Source organism: Colletes latitarsis, chromosome 1, assembly GCF_051014445.1.
Source record: "Colletes latitarsis isolate SP2378_abdomen chromosome 1, iyColLati1, whole genome shotgun sequence".
Lineage (NCBI taxonomy): Eukaryota > Metazoa > Arthropoda > Insecta > Hymenoptera > Colletidae > Colletes > Colletes latitarsis.
The window spans coordinates 42,758,065-42,782,914 of NC_135134.1; the positions used below are offsets into that span (position 1 = coordinate 42,758,065).

General features: G+C 35.8%; 1 protein-coding gene across 1 annotated transcript in view; it reads right to left on the reverse strand.

The window, feature by feature from the left end:
• The window catches only part of LOC143351614 (zwei Ig domain protein zig-8), a 490,804-nt gene that overhangs the window by 162,187 nt on the left and 303,767 nt on the right, over nucleotides 1-24,850 (reverse strand). Inside the window, exon 7 of the mRNA XM_076783363.1 lies at nucleotides 21,914-22,091. Coding sequence (XP_076639478.1) covers nucleotides 21,914-22,091 — 178 coding nt within the window. The remainder of the gene's footprint in view (nucleotides 1-21,913; nucleotides 22,092-24,850) is intronic.

A 24,850-nucleotide genomic window follows, 5' to 3' on the forward strand; every position in this document is an offset into this window, starting at 1 on the left:
ACAACCAAGTGCCATGAAGGCGGCTATTTAACTATTAAATTCATTCAAATCTGCATGGTCCTCCACATCTAGGCGTTCTATGACTTTACTACCTGCAATAACATCGAAAACCGGTGCCAGAAAATTTGTTAGCAATTGTTGACCAATCTAAGACCAATGCTGCCTCCCATGGCCTTGGGTACGACCATGGCGAGGTTAGCTTCTTGGGCAACCTTGGCCAAGACAGCAGATCAAAATTGACACTTAAACACGTAGAATAAATTGGTTGTTACAATATTCAGCTGTTGAGCATATCAAAAAGTTTCTTTCACCAAATTTAAATTACTTTGCTCAACCCCTCAACGGAATCTTTGAATTAAAAAATCTCAAAATGTTAGCCTCTGACGTGCAATTCCTAAAATTTGTAGAAACAACTTATTACTTCGATTGTTCAAAACGGAGACATATAATATTGTGTATTTTGCAATGTTCCAACAGTTCTCTTTTAAACCCCAAACAGTCAAAAACGTGTCACCGATAGAAATTTTCTCTATTCGTAGGTAATAATAGCATTGACATAAATAATAATAAGATGGAGAATCCAGTTAAATATCAGTTTGAGAATAAAAATACGATCGGAATCTATTTATACGAGGATTAATAAATATATTCGTTTCTACAATTATGTATAATCGAGTAATTATAACAGCGATTTCTGAGATTAGCATCAATTATTATCGACATGAATAATTCAACTAGAATCCCACCAAAATTGGAATTCTAATCAATGTTTGCAGTCCGATCGATAAGATTAAGCATCAATGATTTATTCCACGGATGAATTTTGTACGCGACGTCGTAAAATGCTATTTCAATCTCGCGGACTGCCTAGCAACGATTAAATTGTTCACAATGCGACGAACGTCTCGTGTAATATTTAAGTTATACCGTGATTTGTTTTTCCTACATAATGAGAACGTTCCGTTTAGGTTTACAGCATCTTAAAATATGTACTGCTGTTGCAGGCTGTTCCGCCATTTCCAGTATAAATAAAAATCTCGACGTGCATTGTAAGCAAATGCTTCGCGCAATGCTCGCCGTTCCCTCATTGTCTGTAATGAATTTATAATTCGTCGACCAAAACCATTGTTGAACCAAGAGCGGGCAGAAAGGATAAAAATGTACAATTACAGGTTGCTATTGGCAGCTTGTTCGTTACTGCTATGGACTAATTAAAATCTGAAATCGTACAATTACCCCTCAGCCTTTTGCGTTGCAATGTACTAAATTGAATTTAGTTTCACGAAAACGAAATACCCTGAAATTTTTTCGCGAACACAAAAAACTTAATTAAATTATTTCATAAACTCCTTGCTCGATCATCGATGGTAAAACATAACGTTAACGTTCGTTAGTCAGTGGAACTAGTGACAAAAATCTATATTTAGTAAAGAAACGTTCAATTGCAAATAATGATAGACTGCATTTAAAAATTGCATTTGCTTTGTTTGTTTTCTTCAATCTTTTGCCAAATCCTTTATAGGCGAATCTGGACCCATAATACCGACAATTTGAACTTAATAAGCTACTATACTGATGACATCAGATTTGGCAAACTCGATACTGGTAACCTCGGATTACCGGAATATCGACGAACCCAGGGGACTCGTGGGACTTGACACAAATAACCCCAGACCCCCACGACCCGACAAAGATAACCCTAAAATTGTAGAATTCTATATAGATAGCACAGGGGTTAGTAAATGTAGAATAGTAAACGATCAGAAAAATCACGACAGTCCCAATTGGTTCTAATTAATGACTCCTAATACAGTAGAATCGAATGTATGCACGATACACACTACTATTCAAACTTTTATTATTTAAATAATAACAAATATTTTTACTGTAGTCAAAATATATTTGACACGTGGCACGATCCATTAGATTTTCTGGCCTTCTTTATTTTTTCATTATAGACGTTATTAGTAACTAATTTTTAACTAATTGAATTATAAAAATTATTTCTCAGTGTGAGATTTTAAAGAAAGTAAATAGCCTTCGTCAATTTTTACGAGGTTGCAAATGTAAATATTAGAATTTATACTATTTTTAAAATTTTTGGCTTCGTAGAAAATTTCATTGGTTTAGTGTGATAGTTAACATATTAATAACGTTAGCATATCACATATCCATTTCTGTGATTGATATTTATATAATTTTACCTGAAATATTACACGATAAAAATTTCAGAAACGTGAATATTTTACTACCAAAAATTCCCTCATCAGAACAATTTTATCTCCCTATTAATACATTTAAGCTCGAGTTTCTGCTGTATTCCCAAGACGTCCGATTCCATCAAGTATTCGCCTATTCTCAAAATCCTCCGGACATACCAGATTTCTAGACATCAAAGTTTCACGAATCTGAGAAACTCTGGCTAATTGGTATCAACTTCCAAGACAATTCTCATAAATAATACGAATCTCTTAATTTTAATATTGGATTTTACGAGCATAAAGGTGCTACTTCCTGCATCTCTGATGACATATTTATGAAGGGTTCCGCAAATTCTGTATCGTCCGTAACAGGTTTCTTAAGTTTGAAACCGCCTCTGTGGAATTTTACAAATTTAGGTCGCTACTGGAAGTTCGTAGTAACTGATACAGAGTTTCATGTGTCAAACATCTATTTTATCGAATCCCCCATGGTCGACGTTCGGTAATATTGTTTCAGAAAAGTAGGGGACAACTTTCGAAAGACTTCACAGACCATCGGTCCGATGTTGTCTCTGTGAGGTTCTACGAAATCAAGTTCTTGTCTATCAGGAATCAATTGCTACTGATATCTACGTGAAAAATATAGTGATTTCACGTGATCGATATTCGATCGATATTGTCGGGCCCTACTAGCCCTGAGTACAGCACTGACGAACGGTGTACTCGCTAAATTCAATATGGCGCGTGTATATTGTTTAATAGTTTTCGACTTATGACTGTGTATCAATAATTGATCCGATCCAACCCCGTTCCTCGCTAAAAAACCTGACGATTCGATTCCAAGAATATTTGTCGAACCACTATGACTCAGAGTCACCTCTGAAATGCTCCACGATTTCGAAATTGTTAATAGATCTAACTATGAGTTCGAAATTGTCTCTATGGAGTTGTACGAATTCAGTATCGCACTTACCAAGAGTCGTGCCGTCATTGACATCCAATTTCACGAGCCAGATACCATCTTCTTAGAATGTCTGGGTGTTCAGAATCCTGTGTAACGCTTTATAGGGATTCAAAATCACCTTTAAAAGCTTCGCAGGCTCCGAGTCATGCGTCCTGGTTGTCACAAATCCGATGTCTTTCCCGCGAGTTTCTATGAATTCAAAATCCTATCTACTAGCAATGTATATCATCATTGATGTCAGGATTCCACGAGATTTTATCCTATATTTCTGATTCAACGTCGAGTGTATGTGTTTCTACTGCAAGAAGCACCATGAATTTTAGTCAACCATGTCGAATCGTACGAATCCAAGTCATTTATATCAGGTTTAGAGAAGCTCCATCAGGCCTAGGTTTAGATTATGGCGTTTTTGGTGTTTTGAAAAGCGAAAGAGGCCTGCTAGTGGGCTCACTATCCTGTTTTATCGATGGTAGGTCGAGTACTTGTGAGAGAGATAAGTTGCACGTAGCCCTCTGCTGGCGATTGTGGGAAGTATCACCACAAGATATCACCACTAGGTCCGAGATCGTTCACAATGTGTTTCACACAATTTCCACTAACTATTAAACGCGTCACATATATGTATTAAATGTAATTCCGTTTATCTCCAATACCTGAAGTATTTTTTACACCGAGTAATACAAATTATAAGCACCACAACGTTTATCAGCGCTCCATGCAGCCGACTGCAGTTATATGAACAGATCTACGACTAACTACAACCACTTTATGATTAATCGAAAGGTATCTATCGATGTCTAGGAACACTATAGTACCGCGAGAACAGCTACAGCCAGCCAGCGTAAACGCGTTCCTGTACAATTTTATTAGTTGCTCGCGAATTCACCTAACTCGAGCTTCGAGCTGCAGTTCTACTCTTCCCGTACGAAACATACGAAGTCACTGCAGCAATTTCGCAGCTAGATAACAGTGGTTCGACGAAAAAATTAGATCCCCGTTGGAGGGGCAGGCTCGACAACCCGCTAATGACGCAGCAATTTCAGCAGGGATTCTTTTTTTATTTAGAAGAGCGGAGGATGAAAAAAAAAAAATCCCGCACCGGCGGTATAGAATTTTTGAAATATAGGCCCCGTTCCAACGATGGAGCGAGGCATAGATACGCACGCGTCTTGCACATGCACGCCTACACGCATATACGTACACGTGGGTAGAGAAAAAAAAAATTGGAGAGCAGGGTTTCCTGTTGTTTCCGTGAAATATCTGCCGACGTGGCCTCGGCGTGTGCGGCCGATAAAACAAAATCCGATTAAATGCTTTGTTTTCGCCACTCTTTTTTCCCCTCCCCCTGGCCCGCGTTACGACGCAGATCGTGTCTGCGTCCTAATTGATTTGCCGAGTAATGGATCAACCAGGCCACACTGTCAGGCCGAACCGTCGAAAACTATCGTCGACCAATAATACGAAAGGCCGCGTGCCGGCGCGTCCCAATACGTGGCCGTTCGAACAATTTCACGTGTCGATACACGAAGAAATGATTGTGCCAACTCGTCGCGATCAACGGCCGTGTCTGCACAAGGACCAGGAACGATTCGTGGAATACCAATATAAATTTTATATAAATAGAACCGTCGAATGGTCGGTGAACAGACGAGCACGGGTAGCCTAAATGACTGGATGGATGAAAGCTCGACAAACGTCAGCTGTACGCGGTGTCGCCACACCGGCGGTTGCATTGTTTGTTGCACAAAAATTCGTACCATTTACGGTGCAACGAGCCAAGTGCACAAACTCCACCAGTTCGCTGAGTGTTATATGCAACTGTACTCGTTCCGATTCCGCGTTGCTACAGTTTTACCGAAACCGTGCCTCGACTGGGTACGTACAGACGCGCCGACAAGGAACACTCGTCGCGCGTTCGACGATTGTTATGGAACTTTCCTGATTCTCACGGGCCCCAGAAACGATAAATAAATATTATCTTATGCATGGTTATTTAAATTTAAGGAACGACAGAAATTCCCTCTGATGTTATTTTAAAAACTACTTGAAATATAAAGGAAGGTTTTTGGGCAAACGTGTCATTGCGTTTTGATGAAAAAAGCACGCGTTGAAGATTCGTATTTCTAAAATTGTGAATATTTTTATGAGAGAATTGGTTCACGAAACAAATAGCAACGCATAATATAATAAAATTATATTTTATAATTTAAACTTTTCGTCTAAATTTCGAACTTTCAGTCAGAAATTCCCTCTGATTATACGTTGAAAACTACTCTAAATATACAGGGTGTTCGTCCACCCCTGGGAAAAATTTTAATGCGAGATTCTAGAGGTAAAAGTAAGACAAAAATTAAGAATACTAATTTGTTGATGGAGGCTTCGTTAAAAAGTTATTAACGTTTAAAGTTCCGCCTGTGCTGAATTTTTTTCTAGAAAGGGAGTAGGATTTCGGGGGTAGGTCTATTTACCGAAAATGATTCTGATTGACCCTCGCAAAAGAAAATAATTTTTCCAAAAAGATTTGAAATTTTTTTTTTCCGTCGAAAAATTTCACACCTTCTCGAATTTTTTTCTCGAAACTGAGTAGGATTTCGTGGGTATGTCTCTTGACCAAAAACGATTATAATTGACCACTGCAACCGAAAATAATTTTTCCAGAAAGATTTGAAATATTTTTTTTTCGTCAAAAAATTTAGGCACCTACCCCCTATCGATTTTGCTTAAAAATTCCTTTTTCATTTTTAGTAATTTTGTTTGACGCCCTACAGAAAAGTTGTGTAATACTTTTTTGTAGGTACCCATGAGGTCTACTTCAAAAAAAAGTTTCATTGAAATATATTCACTATCGTAGGAGTTATGGCTGTTTGAAAATTGGACCATTTGTATGGGGTTTTTCTCATTTTAGGAGGTTAAGGAACAATTTTTTGAATATTTTCAGAATTTCTACATATTCTACACTAAAATACGCGTCGTTTGCTTTTTTAAACATTAAAATCGTCCAATCCATTCAGAAGTTATGATGTTTTAAAGATACGCATGAAATTTCAGTGAAACATATCGACGCTATGGTCAGACATGAAATTTTCGGTAATGAATTTTTTTCTCGAAACTGAGTAGGATTTCGGGGGTATCTCTATTCACCGAAAATTGTTGTAATTGCCCACTATAATTAAATATAATTTTTTTAGTATGATTTGAAATTTTTTAATTTCGTCTAAAAATTTCAGTACATACTCGAATTTTTTTCTCGAAAGTGGGTAGGATTTCAGGGGTATGTGTATTCACGAAAAATGATTGTAATTCAGCCTCGCAACCGAAAATAATTTCTCCAGAACGATTTGAAATTTTTGAATTTAATTGTTAATAACTTTATAACGAAGCCTCAATCAAAAAATTGATTTTCTTGATTTTCGTCTTGTTTTGACCTCTAGAATCCCCCATTAAAATTTTTCCCAGGGTTGGCCGAACACCCTGTATAAAGGAAGGCTTTTGGGCAAACGTGTCTTGTGTTTTAATGGAAAAATTTAAATCTTTTCGTCTAAATTTCGCATTTACAGTCAGAATTCTCGTTTAAACAGACAAGACCGTGTATGTTAGTTTTCATCATACTTCTGCAGATTTAGTGATAGGACTTTCGACTCGGTTTCCGTAAAATTTGCGATGATACAACGAACAATCATAAAATATAAGGTGTTCTTCCGGAACAGAAAACCTTCGAGCTCGCGCCGAATGTTTAATTCCAACAGTATTAGCGTTAATTGAATGAATCGTAAAACTAATATTGCAGGTGCGACGCGATTTTGATCGCATTAGCTCGTATATGCTCGAGGCATGCACTCACGGACTTGATCAACTTCCTAAAGGCCCAAGGTGAAGAGTAATAGAGAGAAAGGTGGTGAACCGTGTACGTCGAAGAGAAGATGGCTTGGGAGTAATGCAGCTCATAGCAGAGTCCCTAATCACGTTATGCTAGTTTCTAACTTCACCGATGGAGTTCAAGACACTACACCTACCTCCAATCTTTGCCGATTTGGGTGAACGCATAATTAACGCAAGTCGAGCGTACGAAATATTTTCATCGAAACTCGAAACGCGAATCTTACAAAACAAATTTCGATAATACGTTTGTCCTACCTTTCGGGACATGATGTTCGACGTATATGTGATTTTAAAAACCACAAAGCTCAAGATCATACTGTTATAGATCACTGAATTTATCTACGAATCCTTCCAGCCCAATAAACAAATAAATATTATACTTCACACTTTAAAATGCACTAAATAAAATTTAATAGAGAAAAAAATAATTTTATAAAGAATCGAAGACCACAATGTTAATGGGATTTCATATATTATGAAATGAAAGATAAATTTACAATCAAGCAACAACCTTCAAGATCATTTTAACCCCTTAACGTACGATTTAATGTAATTTTACAAACGTATACTATTTCATTTTGTTTAAATTTATTCGTACAAGGAACAGTCGCGAAAAAGAGTAGATTTGTGAATGCAAAAATGTCTTGAGTTTAATTAATAACACTTGACGAGTGAGTGGCCTCACGATTGTGAAACTTGACATAAAGAAAAAGTTCATTTTGTTTGCTTGTTCCTGATAAAATTTTGATTCTACCGTCGTTACTCGTTAAATAAATATGTGTTAAAATATTTGCATACATATTTGCCCCTACAAGTTATTGTAAGCAATTTATAAGCGTTCCAAACGAATCTGGTAGAAATTTTTCTAAACGAAGTAGAAGAAACGGAATCCTAGGAACGTCGCCTGGAAATTAATTTGTCGATCAGCGTACGTTTCGAGCTCAAGCCTCCCATAATTCGACGTAAAACTGCAACTACGGTATAAGCTTCGTTCGAACAGACACACTTTCTCTCGCCTCGCGTAATCGCGCACCGTTAATCGTGCAACAAGATTTTAATTAAGTCGGCCCTAACTTCATGGAATTAACGCATCGATAAAAGCAACGGCGCGAAGGCAATCTTGTTTAAAGTCGTGTAGTCTAGGTGAATAATTAAGGGGCGCGTAACGCGCTAGATTATAGAAACCGAGGCGGGAACATCTGGAATCAGGTAGATTAATATTCTCACGCGAGGCTGCGTGCCGTGTATTCCGAAAGGCGAACGACTCCGAACGACTTAAAGATACCGAAATATACCGAACAAACGGCTACAATTGCGTCGAATGATAGCAATTATTTATCTTACAATTTTTAGGAAACTAGAGTAACCGAAATTTCGATTAGTTTGTTCTAATCTTAACCCCTTAACGCTCATATTTTTCGGGTTAACCAAGAATGATCAGTTTTCTTTATTGGATTTATTTCTAAAAATGCGGTTTTCGTTAATTACAATTTGTTGTATCTAACGTATAATTTGAAGGAAAACAAATATTATCATCCCCTAAATCGTTTGATTAAACCAATATCGTTCTTCAAAGCAATCAGACTCGTTAGGGGGTTAAAGGGATAAAAACAATATTGATTGAAAAAGAATGTAAATAGAGTGATGCATTCTTCGACAAAGAATCCACCCGTGTAAACAGTTGAAAGAAATGCTTATTCCTGTGACAAATATAAACAAAGACACGGAATTATTTTTGCAAACTTGCGAAATCAATCGACATTTTACCCGGAAAAATCAACAAGAATTTTCAAACTTGATATTTTCGAAACCGGAGCCGCGAACAGAAAATCGTTATTCTACATTTTCGATTTACATTCTCATAAAGAATTCAGCCACACTTTGTATATTGCCAAAAATTGCTGCCAAGTACCATTCGATTGCAATCGTTCGGTATGTGTCAACGCACCATAATCTGAACGACGTAATCAGCAGGACGAAGGGCAGATCACAAACTGCGTAATAGGAGAGTCGAACGAGAGATGGCTCGATTGAACGTCATTTATTTACAAAGCTGCGTTTGACGCTCCCGGTTTATACGATCTCGGTAAAATGGCTCTCGGGGCCAATCAAAGCGTAATAAATTTCGCGCGCGCCAATCTATCACGCGCAAACGGCCACGTCATTTGAGAAACATTATGCAATTTGCGAAACTTTACGCCTTTAGAAATGGTCGACAACACGTCCGTCGCGGCCACGCGATTTGCATTACTAAGACTGCCTTTTGCCTTCTAATGCTGCGAGATTGACCTCGATTCCCGACTACGCAGCGAAATTTCCTCTATAAGTCGAGCAACTACCATCCGCAAACGAACGGTTTTCACGTTTCCGCAAATGTTTGTCTTCGATATTTCCTAATATTTGGATTTCTCGATTCTTGGGAAATTCCTTCGATTATTCGCAATTTCGAATCGCGCGTTCTGCGGTCTCCTTTCACTTCTATCGACAGGAAATGTGGCTAATGTTGGCTACGCGTTAACTTTGAAATAGTTTAAATAACAGTTCGACGGTTGAATCTCGTGTAAATATTTTTTATTTCTCGCCTGCGTTTGTAAAAGAAATGTAAACATCCAAGCGTTTTTTACACTGCGTTTGTATATACGAAACGGACACGCAGTGTCAGAACCAAAAATGGAAATCTAGATGAAGATTCCGAGTGACAAATAAAATATAAACGAAACGAATAAAAATTTCAGTGTCCCATCCAATGAACGGTAGACGAAAAAAAATTGCTTTACGTCGGTTTCGCTCGAATACTGCTCGGTTTTGTTTTTGATATTCTTTCCGTAATATTAAAGACAAATAGAAATCTGAAAAGTACGAAGCTTAATCGTGCCTCTTTCTCACCAATTCATTTCATTCTCCACATCAAGGTATTTAAAAATAAAATCCGTACTAAACTGTAACTTGCTGTATCTATTAACACTGCCAGAGTAAGACCATAAAATTGTTTATTTAACGCTATTTAATCGATATACCTAACATACTCAGAAGCTAGACAGTCAATTCAGAAGCCTACCAGACTTATTTAAAATAAAATTGGGAGACTTACAACGGAAGCGAAGACCATAGAAATTTAAAAATTTCTTCCACGGTACATCAGGATCTGCGGTTGGAAAATTACGAATAATGTTCGTAGCACCTGTTCGTGAGTGCATAAATTAATAATTGTTGTGCAGTGAAGATTACAATGTAAGTATAGAACGTAGCTAACCCAGGACCTGGACGTACAGCTGCCGATACGTGTCGGATAGTCGAAAATCAGGCCTCAATCGCGTCTCTTTTTCAGGAATTTATTGGAAACGCCGTATGTTTTATTCAGGGCTCCCTTCGTCCCTTGTCTCCATCGGCGTTGTCTCTCTCTTTCGGCCTCGACAACCGTGAATAGAGAACAATCCCGTGCATCACGTGTCGAGGCACAATAATCGAGCGCTTTCGGGGATGATTAAATTTTCAACAGCCCGCCTGACAGAATTCCCTTTCTCGGGAGAGAAAGAGAGAAAGAGAGAGAAAGAGAGCGGTATAGAGGACACGCTGCATTCATTACTGCGGTTCCCACTGATTTTTGCCCGTGCTCGTTCCAACCGAAATTCACGTTCAACGACGCTGAAGGGCGCATTAAACCCGCCTCCATCGGCTTCAGCCCCAAGCCATTGTTCTCCAAACGAGTTTGGCCGTGAAACAGTTTTATACTTGGACTTATAGACCGGTTGATCGTTCCCTGTATTTATGTACGCGAGAGTAGTAGCGTTTCTCGATAATGTGTTCGTAAAGTGGCTTCAAAACTTATTTTATTATACAGAGCGTCCGGCCAACCTTGGGAAAAATTTTAATGGGAGATTCTAGGGGCCAAAATAAGACGAAAATCAAGAATACCAATTTCTAGACTGAGGCTTCGTTAAAAAGTTATATTTAGGCTAAGTTAAAAATATGTAATCATTCTGGAAAAATTATTTTCGGTTGCAGGGATCAATTACAATAATTTTTGGTGAATACACATAACCCCGAAATCCTACGCATTATCAAGAAAAAAATTCATTACTGAAAATATACTGTCTGACCATAACTGTTTGTTACCCTGAAAATTGAAAACTTTCAAATCGTTCTGGAAAAATTATTTTTGGTTGCAGGGCTCAATTACCATCATTTCTAGTCATTGTACATACCGCCGAAATCCTACGCATTTTCGAGAAAAAAATTCATTACCAAAACTATAATTTCCGGCCAGAAATGTCTGCCCGAATTTTCATGCGAATCTTTAAAACGTCATAACTTCTGAACGGATTGGACGATTTTAATGTTTAAAAAAGCAAACTACGCGTATTTTGATGGAGAATATATACAAATCGCAAAAATATTCGAAAAGTTGGTCCTTGACCCCGCAAAATGAAAAAAACCCCATAAAAATGGTCCAATTTTCAAACGGCCATAACTCCTACAATAGTGAATATATTTCAATGAAACTTTTTTCTGAAGTAGAGCTCATGGGTACCTACAAAAAAGTATTACACAACTTTTCTGTAGGACGTCAAACAAAATTACTAAAAATGAAAAAGGAATTTTTAAGAAAAATCGACAGGGGGTAAGCTGTCTAAATTTTTCGACGAAAAAAAAAAAATTTCAAATCGTTCTGGAAAAATTATTGTCGGTTGCAGGGGTCAATTACAATCATTTTTGGTGAATAGACATACCACCGAAATCGTACCCACTTTCTAGAAAAAAATTCGAGAAGGTGTGAAATTTTTCGACAAAATTAAAAAGTTTCAAATCGTTCTGGAAAAATTATTTTCGGTTGCGGGGTCAAGTACAATCATTTTTGGTGAATAAACATACCCCCGAAATCCTATCCACATTCGAGAAAAAAATTTGGTACGGGCGGAAATTTAAACGTTAATAACTTTTTAACGAAGCCTCCATCACCAAATTAGCATTTTTGATTTTCATCTTATTTTGGCCTCTAGAATCTCCCATTGCAATTTTTCCCAGGGGTGGCCGAACACCCTGTATATTCTAAGCCTGGGTCCAAGGTACGTGAATTTTTGAAGTTTTTAGAAAAATTTTTACACGATTTAGGTTTCACAAGTTTCGATGATAATTTAAAAAGAAATTAGTAGAATTACAGAAACTCCAAGATTACATGTTTCAGTTGTCTAAGTCAGCAAATAGTCACTAACAGTTTCTGGTATCGATTTTGAAAACATAATTTGGAGAAAAATGCTTTTAATAATTGGTAGTAATAGAGATGGTAGCGTGACTATACATACGAGAACTGTGGCTACAATATTAACGGAATAAGTCTGTAAACTTTTGAGAAAGTAAAGATCTTGCTACAGTTCTGTAAAGTACTAAAAACGGTGTGTTCACGGAACAGGAAATTTTTAATTGTGAAATCGCGTTGCGTAATACTTGTAGGGCGCTATCACCGAAATAGAATTACACGAGTGCACCGTTGTTCAAACTTCAACTCAGATTAATGGCCGTTGGATGAAATTCACCTGCATGGGTAAATAATTTTATTTGAAAACACGACGCAATTTCGTGCTTAATAACTTTCCATAGATGGTTAATTGAAAAGTGTATTTCTAATTATGTCCGTCATGAAACTTTGCAATTAACAGTTTAATCACAATAATTACATCAAAATAGTGTCAGCGGTTGCTAATGGTGGTAGCGAACTGAATTTCAATATTAATTTAATAGAAACTTTCTTTTCTATTAAAATAAGGCAAATGTAATTTCGAGATTATCATAATTGTAAATGTCAATATGTTGAAATGGTAAAACCTTGATTGGACTTGTCCGGCAAGAGATATTTACTAAACAATATTATAATAAAGAGTGGACATAGAAAACCAGAAGAACAAAATGAGAGAATGTGTATATTAATTTTTTACAGAAGACGAATAATCACAAAAATTGTTTAAACAATGAGAATTAAGAGAAAATACCAATCAAAAATATAAAATATCTTATGCAAATAATCAAATAATTTTTGTAATTTTTCGCTTCTTTATTAAATCGAATAATTTTTGTAAAATTTGTTAACTAAGCTTCATAACCATTTTAAATAGATACGAGGAAATCCAACGTCTCGTTGCTTTTAACATCAAATAAACTTGAAAACAGTATTATTACTAAATTCCTATAATTAAACCATCACATACGTTTCAGTTCAGTTTAGTGAACAGTTTAATAAACTTTGTACACACTCTAATTCGTTCGCTTCTGTGTACAGCATCCGAAGTACAGTAACGTTGCTCCATTGAATTAGGTTGTGATTAAGATGGAGTGTACCCTATAGTAACGTTAAAAGCACTACCTTCGTCCTCATAGATATTGTAACGTCGACTCGACCGTATATTTTGCCCCTTCACTCGGAAATACAAAGCGGAGTTGTAAAATACACATCTGTGTTCTGTTACCCTAAGAACGTGGCCTTAATAATCTTAAAGTTTATTCTTAGCATAACATTGTATTTTATAAATTTTAATAAAGTTATATAATCCTTTATTAGAAGTTCTTATTACTTTCTGAAACATTTTAGAACAAACTTGAACCACACTTTAAGCGATGTTCGAAATTATGTAATAGTTTCAGAATCGATTCGCAAAGCCACATAAATTTTACTCAAATTATTTGACAATATTTATAACGACTTCTAACACGAACTTTTATACTCGTTAAACGGATCTTTTGTATAATTAAAAATTGACATCAGTGATTACAACGATATACAAAGTTGAAGACTAAAGAGTAAAGTTACTCTGGTTTGAGATTTCGTTGGTTCAAAATTCGTAAGCTCGAAGTACGATTAACAGTAAACCACTAGTGTACAATGAATTGTTAACGAACGAAACTAGCAGAATAAATTACAGATATATGAAAGAGTTTTATAGCTTACAGTTGACAAAAGTCTGTGACAAGGGACAGAATTTCTGCGTAAAATTATACAAGACTAGGGATTATGGGGATTAACCCTATACGAAGATGACTCTCTGAAGAATCTTCAGTGGATTTGCAACGCGTTATACGAAATCAGAGGATCAGAGGGTAGCACAAAAATCGAATACACAGAGGAATCGTATCAATCACCAGGTAAGAGGCTTTTGGGAAATCTGAGTATTATAATATTATACAAGTATGCTGTCTACCAGTAAATATGAAACAAAAATTTCTTTTTTCAAAGCAATTTAAATTAAAAATTAAACTGTATATTTAGTAGTGTTACAACGTTACGAAAATTTATTAATGTTTCACTGCAAAAGAACACGCAAAGTAAACAGCATTTCGAACGATCTGTGTCTCTGAAAGAGACAAAGTTCATAAAAAAATGTTCCGAAGCTGTGAATTGAACTGTAGTATTACTGTAATATTATTATTAAATATTGTCAGATATTTAATACAATAATGAAATTATTATCTAAATTATTTTAATTTTTCTCCTGTTCGAGTACTATCACGTATCGTTCATCGTATCCAATTGCAGAGAAGCGGGTATTATTGCTCTGTAACCTTTGCAGCTATGCACTTTGTACACGTGGACAAACTGCATAAATTGAATAAGCGGAGATTGAATTGGATAAACCAGCAACGCTGCTATACGTTACGATTGCGACTCATATTCGTTACATATGGACCATTATCTGCACGAGTGTTTAGTTTAAAGTTGTAATTTAGTTTTGCTCATGAATTCGTATTTAGGTTGGAACTGTAACTTAGTTTTACGCCCGATAGAAATTAGTCCCATGAACATAATTGTCTGTCCTTTCACAGTACTTGGAATTATATAAATATTTAGACGAGTTATCTACGTATTATCTTTCGAGTTTAACTGCTGCCTCCCACATACAGGGTGTTTGGCCACCCTTGGGAAAAATTTCAATGGGGGATTCTAGAGGCCAAAATAAGACGAAAATCAAGGATACTAATTTGTTCATTGAGGCTTCGTTAAAAAGTTATAGAAACATTTCCACACAGTATATTTTCGATAAAGAATTTTTTTCTCGAAAATGCGTAGGATTTCGAGGGTATGTGTATCCACCAAGAATGATTGAAATTGACCCTCGCAACCGAAAATAATTTTTTCAGAATGATTTGAAACTTTTCAATTTTCAGGGTAACAGACAGTTATGGTCAGACAGTATATTTTAAGTAATGAATTTTTTTCTCGAAAATGGTTAGGATTTCGAGGGTATGTCTATTGACCAAAAATGATTGCAATTGACCTCTGCAATCGAAAATAATTTTTTTAGAAGAATTAGAAATTTTTTAATTTAATTTTTTAATAACTCTTTAACGAAGCCTCCATCGACAAATTGGTATTCTTGATTTTCGTCTTATTTTGGCTTCTAGAATCCCCCATTAAAATTTTTCCCAGGGGTGTGAATAATACACACCCCTGTGAAAATCACAGTAGTGCGAATAATATTACGATACTACTTTATTTTGTGACGCTTTTTCAAAGTTGTGAGATTTTGTTTACGAAACTGCGCCGATTATTATTCTTATTCCTCGTATTTAATTTTCAACGAGTCTCTCGAGATACTACTTGCAGCAATAAAACACGTTCGCGTGTTCTGAAAAATGGTATTCCATAGCGAAAACTTTTTCAATTATACTGGATAAACGATCCAGACGAAAGTCATGTTACGTTGTCATTTCTTTTTAGTTTTAACTGTGTTACATTCCATCAAACAGAATTCAATCTTTCTAACTAATTGAACGGCACAGCTTCGAAGGTATACATGGACAAAGGACGCGCAGGTTTGACCAACAAGCGTAACGTTTCATATCAGAGAATCATTTGCACGACGGTCACAAGTTGGCGTTTTAAAAAATCCGCTTTTCGGATCTTTTATTTCACGAAATGTCAGTCAGAAAGCATGCATCTACAGTATCGTTTTCCAACCTTGGCTGGACAAAAACAAAAAACGATCTCCCTCCCCCCACCCAGTTCGTTGACTGGTGTATGTTCAAACACGGGGCTCGTAAAAACTTTTCGGACACACTGCGAATTTCCAAGCAACCGTATCTTTGACCGTACGCAACGAGAATTTTCATCTCCTTTATTGCAAAAGCGAAAATCGCAGGGAATGCGACCTGCCTTCGTTGGAATTAAAACACACGGTCACTCTTCGATGGAAATTCCATTTGTTAAAAAAATATTGTACATTAAAAATATATATGTTACGCTTCCCGACAAATTAATATACAATTCGTTGAATTTATTCGGCCCTTCGAGCGTTGTTTAAACAAAAACGTATAAGTCTGTATCCTTTTTAGATATTATTTTTTAGCGACAGAAATCGTTTGTTTATTCATGATTATTTACCTCATACATATTTAAAGTACCATCGGTGAACTGAATTAAAGATTTAAATTCATTTCATCGTGCATAATTTTTTTTCATCGAAACGTACGAAGCTGAAACGAAAAAAGGGGAATTGGTAAGCTGAAAAAAATTAATGAAAGCTTTTCGCTCTTCGGTTCGTATTATTTGCGATTACTTCCACTCGCGGGCACCGCGGCGGAGAAAATTAAAAAATCGAGAAATTCTCGCCACGCCATTACGTCGTGCGTCGTTAATGAAGTTTAAAATGAATGCACGCTTGATATTATTGATCATAGGCGGGTTAAAAGCGTATAGGGTCCAGCAAGTAAACTGCAAATTCGAACTCAAACGCTGAGAACGTTATAATCAAGTTACGCGCACACTGCGCAACCAATCAAACAAACAAGTTAATAAGGCGACGTTTCCATCGACGACAAATTGAAGAGAGCAGCGCGAGGTCCAAGAACAAACATTTCGAATTTAATATAATTCTACGTCGAGGAAACGTAATATTTGTTTGACAAAAATCGTTATCGATTTGCAAAGTACATTTTAAAAATGAATCTTCAACATGGATTTAATCAAATTCATCGTTTTACACGTAACGCGTATATCTGTAACAATTTCTATTATTTGATTTGTTCTAACGATTTTGTTTTCAATTAACTTTCAATTTCAACTATTCGAATCGCATTCAAACCTATATTTCATTCTGGTTTGAGCTTGACATATTAGATACGGAAACATCAAGAATATTTTAAGACTACTACGACGCGTCTAAATGAAACGAGTTCAACTGTAAAACTTGTTTACGACCTGTCATAAAAGCCCAAGTGGCTTTAAAATGTATCTGATGCCTTTAATGATCGACTTTCTCCAGAAAATGTCAATGTACATTTTAAAATCTTAGTAAGATCTTATTGAAGTATTATATATTGTCTTAGGTCACAATTCCGTTATTTATTTATAGAAATAAATGGTTCAAAGAGCACTACATCTTAATTTTTCTTTTTTAAGGCAACGATGCATCTGCAATTCACGGTTGCATAATTTTTATAATATGGAAATTCATATTTTACGTTGCACAGATCGATTTTTCTGTTCGCTTTACGTGAAAAATTATTACGAAACAATGTAATAAATAAAATATGGTGCGTTTACCAAATATAAAAGAAAAGTATAACGATATTTTTAGGCAAAAAAAAGGAAACGGAGCCTAAGTGATAAAATAAATACTTTCGAAGTTGACCAAAAAGAAAAGTGTATAATTTGTCACGTGAAATAAAAAAATGGGTATCTAAGATTAATTTTGAAAAATATGACTCGAGAATTTTTACGAGACGTATTGTGTAATAAGCACGACGCTCTTTTTATATTTTACAACCCCCGTAATAGTAGATATTAACGTTCCACTTTTGTAGAAATTTCACGTTTTTATAGCCGACGATTAAATTTTATAGTTGTTCTGTACGATTGCAGTGTTTCTGTTACACAGATTAATGTATAGTATATATAACATACAATATATTCTAGAGGCCAAAATAAGACGAAAATTAAGAATATCAATTTGTTGATTGAAACTTCGCTAAAAAGTTATTAAAAAATTTCTAATTGTTCTAAAAAAATTATTTTCGATTGCAGGGGTCAATTACAATCATTTTTGGTCAATAGACATACCCTCGAAATCCTAATCATTTTCGAGAAAAAAATTCATTACTTAAAATATAATGTCTGATCATAACAGTCTGTTACCCTGAAAATTGAAAAGTTTCAAATCATTCTGAAAAAATTATTTTCGGTTGCGGGGGTCAATTTCAATCATTCTTGGTGAATACACATACCTCCGAAATCCTACGTATTTTCGAGAAAAAAATTCTTTATCGAAAATCTAATGTGTGGAAATGTTTGTATAACTTTTAAACGAAGCCTCAATCATCAAATTAGTATCCTTGATTTTCGTCTTATTTTGACCTCTAGAATCTCCCATTAAAATATTTCCCAGGGGTGTATATGCACCTACACTAGGATATCTATTAATTTTACAGAGTTTATTTGCAGAAGAATTAAAATATAAATTATGTTATTATTATCTACTGTTAATCAATTGATCTATAAAATTATATTCTGTCTTCGAGCATGAATTGTATCAAACTACAAACACGTTTGCAAAATGGATCAAAGCTTCTGTACTAGATTGCACGCGAATTATTTATAGGATGTATAATTAATACTAGCAGTGCTTGAAATTTTACATTTCATTCGACAGCATTTTATAAAAGAAATGAATTCCAGCGAGACGAATAATTACGAGTTTTGCAGAGTAAAATTGTTTGTCAGTTGCGTATTTGTACGCGATCTGTTCAATCGATTTTATACCTACAGAATAATTCGTTTACATGATGAAATGAACCGTGATGTTACCGAGCATATCTGTAACATGTTTGTCCAATATTATGACCAGAATCCCACAATAACGTATGATGACAATGGTTGAACAAAAACAAATGAAATCGTACATAATATCTGCTTATATGTACCTTGCGACACAAATATATTGTTACAAACTATAAAGACAATAGTCTTAGAATTTCTACATATTCATGACTAAAATACGCGTTGTTTGCCTTTTGAAACATTAAAATCGTCCAATCCGTTTAGAAGTTATGATGTTTTAAACATACGTACGAAATTTCAGGGAAAAATGTCGTGTATGGTCAGACATTACATTTTCGGTAAGGAATTTTTTTCTCAAAAATGCATAGGATTTCAGGGGTATGTCTATTCACCAAAAATGATTATAATTAACCACCGCAACCAAAAATAATTATCTCAGAATGATTCAAAAATTTTCCTAATTTAATTTTTTAATAACTTTTTAACGAAGCCTCAATCAACAAATTAGTATTCTTAATTTCTGTCTTATTTTAGCCTCTAGTATCTCCCATTAAAATGTTTCTCAGGGGCGACCAAACTGAACATCGATAATATAATTCGAAAATGAACTTTATACACGCATGTTTAGCTCCACAAATACGTAACGATTTCTCCTAACGTCTTTCACACCGTGTATACAAAACAATTGTGACTTAACACAGTTGAAAAATGTTGATAATTCAGGTAGTTAATAATATGTCAAGTCGATGATAAAAGACGATTATTACCAGACACCGAAAAGTCGTGTTCAGGCAATATTGTCACATACGAAATTAGCTTCTGGAACGGTTCTATGGCGAACCTCGTCAACCCGTTTTTGTTGCTACTTCGACACGCTGAGAAGAAAGCCCTCGCGAAATGACAGCGGACGCATTAACGAGCGGTGGCCATAAATCGATTTAGCGTCGAATCACCGTGATCGAAAGGCAACCTCCCTCCTCCCCCGTTGGGCGAGAGTAACCGAACGATGCTATTTAAAATTCATGAATTCCGTCATATCTATAACCAATTAGGTCACACACGCCGGCGACTGGCGACCGCTGCCAGTTCAGAGAACTTTAATGAAAGCCTTTCAAAATTCACCGAACGTTCTATTCTTTATCGGAGCAATTAGAATTCCACATGCAGCCTGCATAAACTATCGACTGCCAGCCAGCGGAATTACTCGAGTGCCCGCAAACCATATACGAACGCGTAGTCAGATGTTCCGGTTCGCTCTAATTAAAAAGAAGAAACACGCCGCGGGTAGGGTAGAAAAACGCATAATCCCCCTCGAAACGCCATCGAAAACGGTCAGCGTTCCTGGTCAAACATATCGACGGTTCGCAGTGAAATAATCGTCTTTCGACACTCGAGCGACCATCGACGGAATAAAAAGCGTCCATGAACGATCATTGCAAAGTCTTTTCAAGGGAAACTGTGGCGGCTGAAAATAAAGTCAATTTTCAAGTATTTTTTTACCGTAGCTGTGAAACCTTATCTGATAAATGTTTAAATGTTTTCGAAAGTACGTTTCTTGAACTACTACTTCTAAAATGTTAATTATTATAATAGGACCCTGCGTGAGAGGCCTCCGAAAATTTGTTAGAAACGGACGGACGTGTGATATTTTACTGCAAGTTGTGAAACAAGAAATCATGCAATTTTCTTAAACTATAAGATAGTAGCTTCAGTTGCACGTATCGGATTTGTAAAAATAATTATTTATTATAAAACGATGGAACTTTGAAGGAAAAATCTCAAAAAACTGTGACAGAATCAATGTTTCTTTTAACACCAGGTCGGACGATAAAAACTTGATTAATTAGGATTGTGCGTAATGTTCATAAACTTTTTAAAAAAAGTCACGGAAAAATATTGAAAATATTAAAAGCAAATGATTTTTCCCTAATTAGTTATGGACTACAGGTGGCTATTAACTATAATTTATTCTTTTAACATAATACATTTTTGCACTTATTATATTGCAATGTGAATGCAGCTACTGTACTGTACGAAATTAATTAATTCGATAGAATTATTTATTTACTTTGCCTACAGGAAAGTTATTCAAACTATCCTGTGAAAACTTGAACTTATTTGTATTATCTCGACCTTGATTGTTCTTCAACCGGTATGAGATAAAAGCCACTTCGAGCTTCGTATAACAAACACTAATAACTATGCTCGCGAACCAACAGCTTTATTTAAAGTTTAACAAGAAATTCCGATTTCTAGTAGAATAAAAGCAGAACACCATGAAAGTAGCCCAACCTCAGAATGAAATTCATAACTCCTCAAGAAGTACAAGAGCTTGATATGAATTAACAAGATGGTTTTTAACCGAATTTGAAATTCCTCTTCTCGGCGATAAACAAAGCTGTTGCTCGTTATTTCTATTTATAATTCAGAATTACACAAAATAATTTTAAACTAAATGAAAAATATTGAAATTTGCAATAATGCAATTATTGAGTATTTAATACTGTATTGCTGGAATCTGAAGTTTTTATATTTAGAATATCATAATATCAAAGGCATCTACTTCCTTTTAAATTTCCAATAACTTTAATGCAATATACATTTATTTTATTATCTTGATTACTCAAATCTTCTTTCTCATATTCCAATAATATCGATTCATCATTTTCAAACTCGACAATTGCAGACTTTTCAACATTATACTTGCCTGGAAGCTCTTTCTGAAACTTCTTTTCCAATTCCAACACCGTTTCTTTTATTATTCTTTTCCAGATTTAATATTTGCGAGACAAATACAGACATTAAAGTATAAACCATCGTCGTTTCTATTCCAATGATTCGCGTAGTCAACATCCGGATAATCGGGGTTCCGATAAACGACGTTTCACTGTATAACGATTTCTCGCCCCGAGTCGCATTACTTCTAAAGGGATATCATCCTCTTTAGACTATTCCCATGGATCAAATGAAACTAGATTCCTCTGTGAGTGTAATCTCGACCACGTTTCCGATAATAATACCAATGTCCACGAAATTATATCCGACCCACCCGCGAGCGCGGAGAAATCAATTTCTATGCCATTAAATCGCATGTTAAGGGCTCACCTGATTCCTCCGCGAGTGGTGTCGTAATTCAGCGTCCGTGGTCCATGCCGCCACGTTACGTATCCGGTAGGCTGTGGTATATTGCTAACCACACACTTCAATTCTATCGTGCTACCTGCTTTGTAGAATTTGTCACCGGCTGTCGCGCCATGCTCGTCGACGATCTCCACTTTTGGCACTGAAACAAACATTAATCCCTTTCTATAAATACAGTTCACCGTCGAGGCACGCGAGAACCGAGAAATTCGGGCGAGATCGGGCGAGATCGGCTCAGGTCTCAACAATTTACATATTTCTGCTAGACTCTACAGAAAATTCGACTTTAATATTGTTGGACTTTTAGGAGAATTGATGCAGATCGATATATGGGTTGCTCTTAACAGTTTACGGTTCTCTGTGTTACAGGATTTGGGATATGTGGTTTTATGTACATTCTTAGCGAATATTCTATAAATATGTACCTAGTACTAATTAGCAGTCACAGATGATGCGTAAGAAGTAATATACTTAATTCCTCATTATTGACACCTTTAGATAGGTATCATATTTATACATACATACAACAAATATAAATTAAAATCCTTATATAGTTAATAAACAGAAATTATTGTAGAAGTTCACATAATCAAATAAGAACGTGTTATGCGTTCAGAAGTTATGGTGTTTTAAACATACGCATGAAATTTCAGGGGAAAATGTTATATATGGTCAGACATTATAGTTTCGGTAAATAATTTTTTTCTCGAAAGTGGATAGGATTTCGAGGGTACGTCTATTCACCAAAAATGACTGTAATTGACCCCTATAATTGAAAATAATTTTTCCAGAACGATTTGAAAATTTCTTTTTTCGCCGAAAAATTTCTGCACCTAACCCCTGTCGAATTTTATTAAGAATTCGTTTTTCATTTTTGATAAATTTGTTTGACGAGTTACGGAAAAATTGTTTAATACTTTTTTGTAGGTACCCATAGGCTATACTTCCTCCCAAAATTTCATTGAAATATATTCACTATTGTAGGAGTTATGGCTGTTTGAAAATTGGACCACTTTTATGTGGTTTTTCTATTTTTACGGGGTCAACGAACAACTTTTTCAATATTTTTAGAATTTCTACATATTCTCCATTAAAATACGCGTTATTTGCCTTTTTAAACATTAAAATCCTTCAATCCGTTCAGAAGTTATGACGTTTTAAAGATACGCACGAAATTTTGGAGTGACATTTCTGGCCAGGAATTATATTTTCAGTAAGGAATTTTTTTCTCGAAAGTGGATAGGATTTCGAGGGTATGTCTATTGACCAAAAATGATTGTAATTGACCCTCGCAACTAAAAATAATTTTTCCAGAATGATTACAAATTTTTTAATTTAATTTTTTAATAACTTCCGTACTTCTATTCATCATTTAACATTCCATTAAAAATAGATAAAGAATGTATAGCAGAGTCTCTATTATTCAAATATCGTTTAACTATGATTCCGTATTATACGACAATAATATTCAAAATGCATAAAATGTCAATTAAACTATCCCAAAACCAAAGCTTAAATTTAACCGTAAACTTTTCTAAACACAAGTTATTTGATAAGCTTTCAAATTTTAGATTATTTAATTTTCTGTTTTCAGTTACATTTTGTATCAACACTTTAGTTCCGTTAAAAAAGTTGAATTTTAACAGTTATTTTGTATTTAATTAATGAGGTCCGCGGGACACATTACGCGGAATAAAGTTCCCAGCGGAGATAGAATCGTTTTCTCCAAACATGAAAGTAAAAAGTAAAAAAATAACTGTCAGAGCTAATTTTAACAGTTTCATTCAAGGCCCCGCGCAAAACCTAAGCGACGCAAGTTCTCTGTAGACGTTTAATTGCTCGCGCCACAAAACGCTCCGAGCTGCTGGAGAGATATCCTGTAATATCTCATTCCTTCCCAGAGCATTACCGAATCCTGTTGCCGTCGACAACCGGGTCTTCCTAAGTCAGAAGAATAAGTACTTTCACATCGTTGCTCCAACTTCGCCGAGAGAATAAGTTGTTTCCCTAGTTATCGGTTCGTTTCGTATCCAGCCTCGCGCAAGAAACGTGCCGCGAACTGCTAACTGCGAGAGGAATTGCCGAAATTTCTCAGCGTCGGTACTGGGTTCGTTGGAAACGGACCGCGAAAAAATCCTTCTACCCTGCAGGCGTCGCGAGCAACTGTCGTGGGAACAATAAGTTTTCGACGCGTTCGCGAAGATGGATGCAAACGACGAAAAGAACAAATTCGTTAACCGTGAAACGTTCGAACGTCGTGTCTGGGTGGAAAGGGTATTGCCACGACGCGCTCTGGCCAAACGAGACTTCGAAATCGGGGGTGCTCGAGCATCTGTTGCGGTGCCCTGAACGGGCGATTTGCTTAATTACCCTCGTATAGCGCCGCGAAAATATCGCCACTCGATTCGACCCTGTCCGTAGTCGGTGTTACAGCGATCGTATTATGCTTCCGTTTCTTGGCCCTGCTACTTTTCTACGGAGAAGCAGAGAATTGTAATGGAGGAAACGGAATTGGAGACCTTCCGATCTTGTGTTGATAAAAGATAGAAATTAAGAGAGAAGAACCTTACACAAATTTGGAGCAACCAGTTTTCCGTCCAAGAAAATGCATATTTGTTTCATTCACCGTTGAAAGTAAAAGGCTTGTCTATTTGAAGTTTTTATAATTAACATGGTATTAAAACTTATTACAGTCTTAAATTTTTTGAGAACAGACAACGCATCGAAAAGCTACTTTCACTTAGTCCTGCTTTGTCTAAAATGGTTAATAGTGGAATAATCACATTTTGTAAGTAAGATGTACGGGTGGAGAAAAAATTGTGCAACTTTGAAAACGAATAACGAATGACGAATGAAATCGATGTCAGTGATTTATTCGTGACGTTTATCAACAATAAGATT